Source organism: Uranotaenia lowii, chromosome 2 (assembly GCF_029784155.1).
Source record: "Uranotaenia lowii strain MFRU-FL chromosome 2, ASM2978415v1, whole genome shotgun sequence".
In the NCBI taxonomy this organism is placed as follows: Eukaryota; Metazoa; Arthropoda; class Insecta; order Diptera; family Culicidae; genus Uranotaenia; species Uranotaenia lowii.
Window position 1 is genome coordinate 26,031,255 of NC_073692.1, and position 10,551 is coordinate 26,041,805.

Genomic DNA, 10,551 nt, shown 5'->3' on the forward strand with positions numbered 1-10,551 from the left:
CCCCAGCCAACAAACAGCAAAGAAAAAAAAAAAAAAAAAATCTTTAAATTAAAAAAAATTTCTCCATGGAAAACCATTGATTTAATCACCAGAAACAAACATGAATAAAGGAAAAATCACCTTCGGCAAGATCCAATTGAAATCTGTTACCAGTGCTGCGCCAGAGCCTACATCTAGCACGGAGAGCACCTCAGGTTAGTTTATCAAAACAAGGCAATCGTTTCAAAGTTACCAACAGTTACCAACGTTTTAGGTTTCGGATCCTTTGGCCGACGAGATGAAGCCGAATCTGGTCCCTCGAAAGTTGGATCGGATGCGGTCGATAAAATAGCAACCGACTTGGAAAACAGCCGGATGCAGGAACTGATGGGTATCAGTGGTTTTGGTCGGAAGGCCAGGCAATTTGATATCGAGGAGATGGTACAAAAGGCACGAAAAAACGCTCCACCCGTTGAGGTGGATGCGAATGTTGTTGAAAAGAAGGATTCTGATAGCGAAGATTCTTTGGAAGATGATACTATTGGACCTCTCCCTTCAATGATGTCCGGTGGCAGTGAGGGAGGAACGGATGGAAGGGCTAAGAAGGATGGCGATGAGGACAGCGACGACGATAGCGATGATGATTTTGACGAGGATCTTCCTATTAATAAAATTCCAAATTCCCATGAGGTGGAGATGCGACATGGGTCCAAGGCAGTCATAGCATTAACGGCTGACCCTTCCGGGACGAGATTGGCTTCCGGTTCGGTGGATTATAATTTGAATTTCTGGGATTTTTCCGGTATGGACAAATCAATGAAAAGTTTCCGTAGCTTGCAACCGTGTGAGAACCACCCGATCAGAGATTTGCACTATTCTGCTACCGGTGATATGATTCTGGTAATTTCTGGCAGCTCGCAGGCGAAGGTTCTCGATCGTGATGGTTTCGAAAAGCTTGAATGCGTCAAGGGAGATCAGTACATTACAGATATGACGAAGACAAAGGGTCATGTGGCAGGTTTGACTGGTGGCTGTTGGAATTTCGTTAAGAAAGATGAATTTCTCACCAGTGCAATGGATTCCACTCTCAGAACTTGGTCGTTTCCGAAATCGAAAGAGCAGAAAAATGTCATCAAGACGCGAGCTCAAGGAGGTTTAAAAACAATTCCCACGACTTGCACCTACAATCGGGATGCTACCTTGATTGCAGCCGGATGTAGTGATGGATCGATACAGACGTGGGACACCAGAAAAATGTTTGTAAATACTACACACTGTGTGCGTGACGCTCATGCAAAGGGAAGTGACATTTCATCAGTTTTGTTTTCCTATGCAGGACAGATTTTAGCAACTCGAGCAACTGATGAAACTTTGAAGCTATGGGACCTCAGAGCGTTTAAGAAACCCCTCCATGTGTTTGATAATCTGTTCTCCCGCTACGATACAACAGATTGCTGTTTCAGTCCTGACGATACGATGGTTCTTACCGGAGAATCCCTCCCTAAGGGGAAAAAGCAAGCTAATTTGTGCTTCTTCGATACGAAAACATTTGAAACTGTAACGGCCATTCCAATAACCGATTCTCATATAATTCGCTGCCACTGGCATCCTAAGTTGAATCAGGTGTTCATCGGGTGTGGCAATGGAATAATCCGTGGCCTGTACGATGAAAAGCGCAGTATGAGAGGAGCCAAACTGTGCGTCGTTCGAACCCATCGCAAAAAGAAAGAAATGGAAGTGGTTGGAGTTACCCAGGTCATTACTCCCCACGCCCTGCCGATGTTCCGGCAAGAGAAATCACGTTCTCATCGCAAAAAGCAGGAGAAAGATCGAATGGATCCGGTCAAGTCACAGCGACCGGATCTTCCAATTACCAGCGGTCAGGGTGGACGTGTGGCAAGTTCCGGTGGGACGCTTTCCTCGTATGTTATACGAAATTTGGGTCTTAGCAAACGTGTTGAAGACGATCAGGACCCTCGTGAAGCTATTCTGAAGTACGCCAAGGAAGCGGCTGAAAATCCTTACTGGATTTCGCCTGCTTACACCAAAACGCAACCCAAGCCGATTTTCAACAGTGAAGATGAACCCGATAGTAAGAAACCGAAAACCGAATAAGTTGTTACATTGACAAAGTAGAAGACATCGCGTTTTTCATTTCAATATTTCGAAGAATGCTATATACAAAAATCGAAATATTAATGTTCATCATTCGTCATTATTTCCTTATTCATACCTTAAAGCCTAGAAGATTCCATCCTGCAGCCGGAAGCAATCGCTAGCGATCTTCCACTTATCCCCCTGGGCAGTGATCATAAACGTCTGCTGGAACGGTTTCGTTGGGTTGTCCTGGAATTTGACTGTCCCAGAAACCTGAATCAGGAACGTCAATTGGGAAGCCACAGCATCATCAATAATTGGTTGAGCATCCAGGGTGTTCATTATATGCTCAGATCGTGGCAACTCCTGGAAGTATTTCTGGATGTTGTCCTTTCCGCTGGCACCGTTTCCGTTCCACACCAGCAGCCCATTATCCATGTATAGCCGGGACATTTGATGTCGCTTTTTGTCCACGCTTTCATAGTATAGTTTGGTGAACTCCTCCGCTGTACGACAGGCGGTGTCGATTTTGGTACGCAGATCCTGAAAGAGAACCGGCGGTTTTTAGTTTTTTAAACCGATTTATCTTGGATCGGCGGTCAACGAAAACAAAACAAATACCTAACCTACAAAATGAAGCGGCTTGTAATACTCACCGAATCAATTGCAGCGGACATTTTTGTAGAGAATCTAATATCTGTATTTTTGCACTGTTTTTGGAATGAAACAATTCTTGAGAAGTTGAACTATATTGTAAAACACTACTTTCTCGCAGAGCGATTTAATTTATAAGCTTGAATTTCGGTCGTGAAATTTTTATGCGATGCGCGAATGGATGCAATCCCTTCAGAAACAAGTTGTTGAGAAATCTGAAACAAATCTAAAACAGTAGAGGCTCTAGGACCCAGCGATGCCACAAAATAATCTGCATTGCACCCCATGAGCTTTACATAAGGTGCGGAGATATTTTGATGCTGTCACAAATACATCAGTATCTTCAGACTGGTGTGCATGCAATGCGGTCTGATTCGCATCAATGACGTCATAACAGTTGTTTGGGTTGCAATTACGGAAGAGTTTTTGATTTAGATAAATTTTTTTAAATGAAAAAATGACCAAGTGCTGAATAAAATCCTGCAAAATTTCGCAGGTCGATGCTAAGAAGCAAAATAGAGCAGTGAGTTTTCATCAGCTACCGAAGGAACCCGCGGTACGCAAAAAATGGCTCGCGTTCTGTGGCCGTAAGGATGGATCCGGCATATACGTGTGCTCCCAGCATTTCGAATTGACGGAGTTGGTCAATGTTTATATGAAAAACGCAAGGAGGGTTCTTATAAAATCTGGTAAGTATTTCTAACTTAGGCCATTATCGCAATATTCTTTATGTTTCGTTTTTTCTCTCAGCTTTGCTATCCGTTCGTTGCCCTCCAACTGAGTCTGCTCGATCCATCAGAGCTAAAGTGAGGAACCGGAAGCAAGTAGTCGAAGAATTTCTACAGAGAAATGCAAACTTGGGGATCAGTTGAAGTCATCGCCCTCGATTACAATATCTTCTAAGATGGTTATTCCACGACGAGGGAACAATCCACGGAAAAACGCGTTCTGTAACAACCGAATCACGCTGAAAAAAGCCATTCAATACTCATTTTGAGATGGGAAATTCACTCAACAAGAATATATGTTTCACCTTTTATACGAGCGTTCACTATTTTCAGTATTATAGTACTTTAATCATGTTAATTTGACAACTTTTCTAGTAAACTGTATTACGCACTGCAGCCCCGATGATGTTATGACGTCATCACTGTAATACACACAATGTTTACGTTTTTTCGATCACCTATACCACGGCAAACCGAGTTCCTTCACACCTCTACATCTAGCTCATGGCATTGCACCTGCAAAAAGTGTAAATCACATTGGGATAAACACCTTTTTAAAAAATAGCCTTTTCAATAATTCGTTTTCAGGGATTTCAGCTAATTCTAATTAAACTTTTTCCAATTTCCATAAGTTTTTATTATTTCCAAAATCACATTCAACGAATTGGATACTTGGGGCTATATAGTTTTGTCATCTCTGATTTTATTTTAAACTCGTATAATTTCACATGACACATTTCATGGAAGGTGAACCAACGCAAATTGTCAAATTTGTTTGAATTGTCAAAATGGTAAAAAGCAAGAATTTTGAAAAATTTATTGTGTAAATTAGTTTGTCAAAATTTGTATGAATTAAAATTAAAATAAAAAAATTTAAATTAAAATTAAAAAACTCAAAAATTTGTAAAATTTTTAAATAAAAATGGTTAAAATTGTAAAAATTGTTAAAATTTTAAAAATTGTTGAAATTTTAAAAAAATGTTGAAATTGTTAAAATTTTTAAATTAATAGTTAAAATTTTGAAAAAAATTGGTAAAACAGTAAAAAAAAATTTAATTGTAAAAATTGTTGAATTTTTAAACTTATGATTTTTTTTATAATTTGCTTAAATCATAAAAATGGTAAAAATTGAAAAAATCGTTGATGAAATTAATAAATTATTAAAATTGTGGTTGGAATTTTTAAAAATGTGAGTTGTTGAAATGTTTAAAACTTATAAATAGTTAAAATTGCTAAAATTGTTGAAATTGTTGAAAAAAAGTTAAAATTGTTTAAATGTAAGAAAAATTTAAATTTTCAAAACATTTAGTTGTAAAACTTATATTGAAATTGTAAAAATTGCTAAAATATTTAAATTGTTAAAATTGTTCAAACTGTTTAAATTGTTGAGATGTAAAATAATGTTAAAAAGTTTTAAAGATTACCAAAATTGTAAAAATGGAGCAATTTGTTAAAATTGTTAAATTGATCGACTTGAATTTCTTTAAAATTGACTGTGCAATGGCACATATGTTTTCGATACCTTTTAATTTTTTTTGCCATTGATTTACGGCGTGTTCGTAAACTGATTTGTTTGGGTCTGGGGGAGGAAGACTGAAATTTGCTGTATCGTTTTCTGTATCGTTTTTTTACTGTTCGGCAAAAAGCCAGCAACTATTGAAAAGATTTGTAATCGTTCAAATTTTAACTTTAGATGATCAGTTTCGTGTAGCGAGTCATGTAACTCAGCTGTTTAGGTGCTAAATTTAGATTTAGCTATTTTTAGAACAACAATTAATCCAACCATTTTTATTTATCAGCTTCTAAACTTTGACGAAATTTGAGCGACTCAATACGCCTGATCATGCAAGAATTTGCCTGAACAAAACAAAGCCTTATTAAATCATTGTTTTATGCAAAACAAGTGCTTTTCAGCATCAAACAAGTTTTATTAAAAATCACTAAATAAGAAAGTAAAATTTTGAACCTTCGCACTGGTCGGTAGATTGATGAGAGAAATTTGACGTTTGAAAGATTTTTTTCTTTTTTTATTCAGTTTTCCTCTCCCAGGTTTGGGTGATGCATCGATTTGTATGGTAGATGTCAAATCACCTCCCAATGCTTTTGCATACAGTTTGTTTACGGCGCGTTCGTAAATTGTTTTTTTTTTGGGTGATACATCAGTCGATTGATTTGTTTGGTAGATGTCAAATCACTTTCCATATGTCGAAGTACAATGATTACGCCCTTCGCATACGTTAGTCCAGCTGGTGGTTTATCCCTCGCTGTAAAGTGACTAGAATACATTAAGAGTGTGTATCTTTTCCAACCGCGTTTTTCACACGACAAGTCGCCATCGTTTTGCGTCTTTATAATAAAGTTCTTTTATATTAAACTAACGCGAGTGTTTTCCCCGTATTAATCCGGAATATCCTTTTCACCAACTTATCCCGCTGATAGTTGATGTGCGTGCGCTCTGCTAGTCGTTCCGCCCATCAGGTTATGGGCCCAGCAGATAGACTCGTGAAAAGTTGTTCGTTTTCGGAAAGTGTCCGGGAGTAACCGATTGAGGTTAAGTTTTCCGCGTGGTTTGCGTGTTCCGCTTTCGGGAGATAGCGAAGAAAAGAACTGTCCGTTTTCGAGTGTTTGGACAAACGGAAAGTGTGTGAAAATGGCAGAGGGGAAGTTTGCCATTCCGAAATTGAATGGGCAAAACTGGCAGACGTGGAAATTGCGTCTGGAGGCATTGTTATGCCGGGAAGATTTGTGGCATACAATCGAAAATCCCCTGCCAGAAGAAAAAGATCGTTCTGCCGATTGGTTGGCTGATGACAGGAGAGCTAAAGCTACGCTCATTCTGTTGCTGGAAGATAGCCAGTTACCGCTAGTTAAGCGAAGTGTTTTTGCGAGTGATGCCTTTAATGCCTTGAAGGATTATCACCAGAAGAGCAGTCGATCGGTGCGCGTTTCTTTATTGAAGAAACTGTGCGCGAAGAATCTTCCGGAACACGGTGAACTTGAGAGGCACCTGAGTGAAGTTGACGAACTTTTCGATCGCCTCGAAGCAGCTGGTACGGAGTTGGGGGCTGACACGAAAGTGTGTTTGTTGTTAAGAAGCCTGCCTCCGTCGTATGATGCCCTCGTTTCGGCCCTGGATAGTCGGTCGGAAGAGGAAGTTACCATGGATGTGGTAAAGTCGAAGCTCATGGATGAGCACAATCGACGGCTCGAGCGTGATGGTGCAAGTGGAAAGCAGGAAAATGCTATGCGCTCTTCTGAGAGCAAGTCAAGTTCGAAAAAGTGTTTCCGATGTGGCAAAAATGGCCATCTGATTCGAAATTGCCGAGTGAAGAAATATGCTACCAAAGAAGAAGAGTTTGATCCGAAGAAAAGTGTAAATGCCAAAGTGGCTAGCAGTGATGAGAGAGCTTCTGCTTTCGTCACGGGTTGTAGTGGATCCTCCTGGATCATTGATAGTGGTGCAACTGCACATATGACCAACGATCGGTCGTTTTTTACGTCATTGGTGGAGAGTGAGGGTGGATTTATTACCCTTGCCGATGGCAACAAGATCAAAATCCAGGGTGAAGGTAGCGGTGTTTTGTATTGTGTTAACGGCAAAGAAAAAGTTATTCGAATCGATGTAAGCGGAGTGAAATTTGTGCCTGGTTTGGCTGCCAATCTTGTTTCGGTTGGACGATTAGCCATGATGAATTTGAAAGTGAATTTTGGCAGTGATGGCTGTAATATTATCGATCGTGATGGAACCGTTCTGGCAACGGGCTGTCGCAATGGTGGATTGTACGAACTGCGACAAGGATATCCATCAATGAGAGCGACGATCGGACAGCATCTGGAGAACTGCCAGCACCAGTGGCACAGGCGTCTAGGCCACCGCGATTGGAAGGCATTGGAGCGTATCGAGAAGGAGAACCTTGCAACTGGGATGAAGGTGAGTTCATGTGGGTTGAAAATTGTTTGCGAATGTTGTTTGGAGGGCAAGTCTGCCCGTGCCCCGTTTCCCCCTGTACTCGATCGGAAGTCATCCAGAGTTCTCGATATTGTGCACACAGATTTGTGCGGCCCAATGAGCGTGGCAACTCCTAGTGGCAATCGGTATATTATGCACATAATCGATGATTACAGTCGCTTTACTGTAACGTACTTGCTCAAGTTGAAATCCGAGGCTGCCGAGTGCCTCAAGGATTATGTGCGGTGGGTCCACAATATTTTCGTACGGAAGCCCGCCGTCGTGCGTTCCGACGGTGGCGGCGAATTTGATAATACCGAGTTGCGAAAATTCTACAAGGAGCAAGGAATTAAGCCACAGTTTACGACGCCTTATTCCCCGCAATCGAACGGTGTAGCGGAACGGAAAAACCGTTCAATTATCGAAATGGCTACGTGTATGTTGCTCGACGCAAGAATGGAGAAGCGGTACTGGGGCGAAGCGACGCTAACGGCAACGTATCTTCAAAACCGTTTGCCATCGAGATCGCTAGAGAAAACCCCATACGAGCTCTGGTGGGAGCGAAAACCGGATTTGGGACACCTGCGGGTGTTTGGCAGTGAAGCCTATGTTCACGTGCCGGCCTCCAAGAGAAGCAAGATGGAGAGCAAGGCCAAGAAGTTGACGCTCGTCGGATACTCGATGGAGCACAAGGCGTACCGGTTTGTGGATCGAGCAACGGGATACATCACGGTTAGCCGAGACGCTCGGTTTATCGAGCTCGAGAATGGATCGTCGTCCGTGGAGGAGGTTCCAGTGGAAGCAGAAAATCGTCGAATTGAAAAAGTGAGTGTACAAAAGAAAGAAGAAGAAGACGATTTAGTGAGTGAAAATGATCCATTGGCTGCTGAAGACAGCGAAAACAATACAAGTGAAGCTGACTATGAATCAGCAAGTGAGAATGAAACAGTGCAACCACGTCGTTCGTTTCGTAGAACTCAGGGTGTAGCTCCAAAACGTCTTGATGATTTTGTTTTGGATTTCGCCGCTGGTGTTGCGGCATGTGCTGTAGAGGAGCCCACTGATGTTCACGAAGCGCGACGGAAGAAGGAATGGTGCGACGCAATGGAGGAGGAGCTCCAATCGCATCAACGGAACGGGACGTGGGACCTGGTTCCACTGCCGGAAGGAAGAAAAGTAATTGGGTCAAAGTGGGTGTATAAAGTTAAAAAGAACGAGCTAGGCCATGTAGTGAAGTGTAAGGCCAGAGTAGTGGCGCAGGGTTTTACCCAGCAGCTCGGAGTTGACTTTGACCAAGTGTTTGCTCCAGTATCTCAGCAGGCAACCTTCCGTGCATTTCTAGCAGTGGCTGCGAAGCAAGGTCTCACCGTTCGACACGTCGACGTCAAGACGGCCTATTTGAATGGGGAGCTAGACGAAGAGCTTTTCATGCGGCAACCTCCTGGCTACGCATCACCGGGAAAGGAGGAGCTGGTGTGCCGCTTGCGGCGCAGTATTTATGGCCTGCGACAGTCGGCGAGGTGTTGGAGTAAGAAGTTGAACGAAGTACTCTCGAAGTTGGGTTTTGCTCGGTGCAACGCAGATCAGTGTTTGTTTGTGAAACAGAATAAGAGTAGCAAAGTGGTACTACTAGTGTACGTCGACGATATGCTTGTAGCATCAGCAAACGATCGTGAAGTGATAAGTGTCTTGGACAAACTCAAGGACGAATTTGAGTTGACATGCTTGGGAAAAGTTAGACATTTTCTAGGCATGGAAGTGCAACAAGAGAAGAAAACTTTCAAAATTCGTTTGCTACCGTATATCGACCAGATGATAGTGAAGTTTGGGATGGAAGAAGCTAAGACTATTAATTCTCCCATGGATCCTGGTTATGTGAAGACTGTAGACACTAGTGAAAAGTTGAGTAATGCCACTTTGTATCGTAGTTTAGTTGGTGGACTGCTTTATCTGGCCGTAGCTGCCAGACCGGATTTGAGCGTTTGCACCGCTATTTTGGGTCGTAAGTTTGCCGAACCTTCGGAACGTGACTGGACCGCAGCCAAGAGGGTGTTGCGTTATGTGAAGATGACCCGAGAGTATTTCTTGCACCTTGGTGGAGAATCCGACCTTGTATTGTCTGGTTATTCGGATTCCGATTGGGGTGATGACATCGAAACGAGGCGTTCGACGTCTGGTTTTGTGTTTAAGTTTGGCGTCGGAGCTATATCTTGGGCTAGTCGACGTCAATCATGTGTTACCCTATCCTCGATGGAGGCTGAGTACGTGGCACTCAGCGAAGCCTGCCAAGAAGCGCTGTGGCTCCGGCAGCTGCTCAAAGATTTGGACGAGATTCAGCAGCAGCCGACCGTTATCGCCGAGGACAACCAAGGATGCATATCCTTCGTGAAGACGGGCCGAACTAGTCGTCGATCGAAACATATCGACACCAGAGAGAGGTTTGTTGAGGAGTTGTGCGTAAACAAACAATTGGACCTGGTGTACTGCCCGACTGATATGATGGTAGCCGATGCACTGACCAAACCCCTTGGTCCGTGCAAGCTTGAGCGATTCCGCGAGATTATGGGAGTCCGTAAGTAGAGGCGAAGAGGCGCGACATTGAGGAGGAGTGTCGAAGTACAATGATTACGCCCTTCGCATACGTTAGTCCAGCTGGTGGTTTATCCCTCGCTGTAAAGTGACTAGAATACATTAAGAGTGTGTATCTTTTCCAACCGCGTTTTTCACACGACAAGTCGCCATCGTTTTGCGTCTTTATAATAAAGTTCTTTTATATTAAACTAACGCGAGTGTTTTCCCCGTATTAATCCGGAATATCCTTTTCACCAACTTATCCCGCTGATAGTTGATGTGCGTGCGCTCTGCTAGTCGTTCCGCCCATCACCATATGCTTTTGCATACGTTTGTTTGGAATTTACGAACGCCAGCATCGTTAAAAAAATCATTTCGATAAAAAAATCAATTTACGAACACGCCGTTAATTTACGAACGCCAACGTCGCCAACATCGATAGAAAAAATCACTTCGAAAGAAAAATCAATTTACGAACACGCCGTTAGAAGCGTAGAATTCAGAGACATAGGCCGATGACATAGTGAGTGCGATGCGATGCGAATTGGCGGAAAATTTACGGACGCAGCCTAC

The 10,551-nt window shown here is 42.6% G+C and overlaps 2 protein-coding genes across 2 annotated transcripts; one reads left to right on the plus strand and one right to left on the minus strand.

Moving 5' to 3' along the window:
- Positions 1–15: 15 nt before the first annotated feature.
- LOC129748069 (gastrulation defective protein 1 homolog) lies at positions 16–2,184 on the plus strand. Its single transcript, XM_055742539.1, has 2 exons — positions 16–194; positions 254–2,184. The coding sequence occupies exons 1-2, from the start codon at positions 101–103 to the stop codon at positions 2,092–2,094; spliced, it is 1,935 nt and encodes a 644-aa protein (XP_055598514.1). The 5' UTR covers positions 16–100; the 3' UTR covers positions 2,095–2,184.
- On the minus strand, positions 2,175–2,930 carry LOC129748070 (NTF2-related export protein). Its single transcript, XM_055742540.1, has 2 exons — positions 2,733–2,930; positions 2,175–2,619 (listed from the first exon to the last, which is right to left on the minus strand). The coding sequence occupies exons 1-2, from the start codon at positions 2,751–2,753 to the stop codon at positions 2,221–2,223; spliced, it is 420 nt and encodes a 139-aa protein (XP_055598515.1). The 5' UTR covers positions 2,754–2,930; the 3' UTR covers positions 2,175–2,220.
- Between the last annotated feature and the right edge of the window lie 7,621 nt (positions 2,931–10,551).

What these genes read in the sequence shown, in the direction of transcription:
- LOC129748069 (XM_055742539.1), top strand. Translation starts at nt 101, where the DNA reads ATGAATAAAGGAAAAATCACCTTCGGCAAGATCCAATTGAAATCTGTT. An exon ending in TAGCACGGAGAGCACCTCAG is followed by an intron (nt 195 to 253) that starts GTTAGTTTATCA and finishes CCAACGTTTTAG; the next exon opens with GTTTCGGATCCTTTGGCCGA.
- LOC129748070 (XM_055742540.1), bottom strand. Translation starts at nt 2,753, where the DNA reads ATGTCCGCTGCAATTGATTCG. An exon ending in TGTCCGCTGCAATTGATTCG is followed by an intron (nt 2,620 to 2,732) that starts GTGAGTATTACA and finishes GTTCTCTTTCAG; the next exon opens with GATCTGCGTACCAAAATCGA.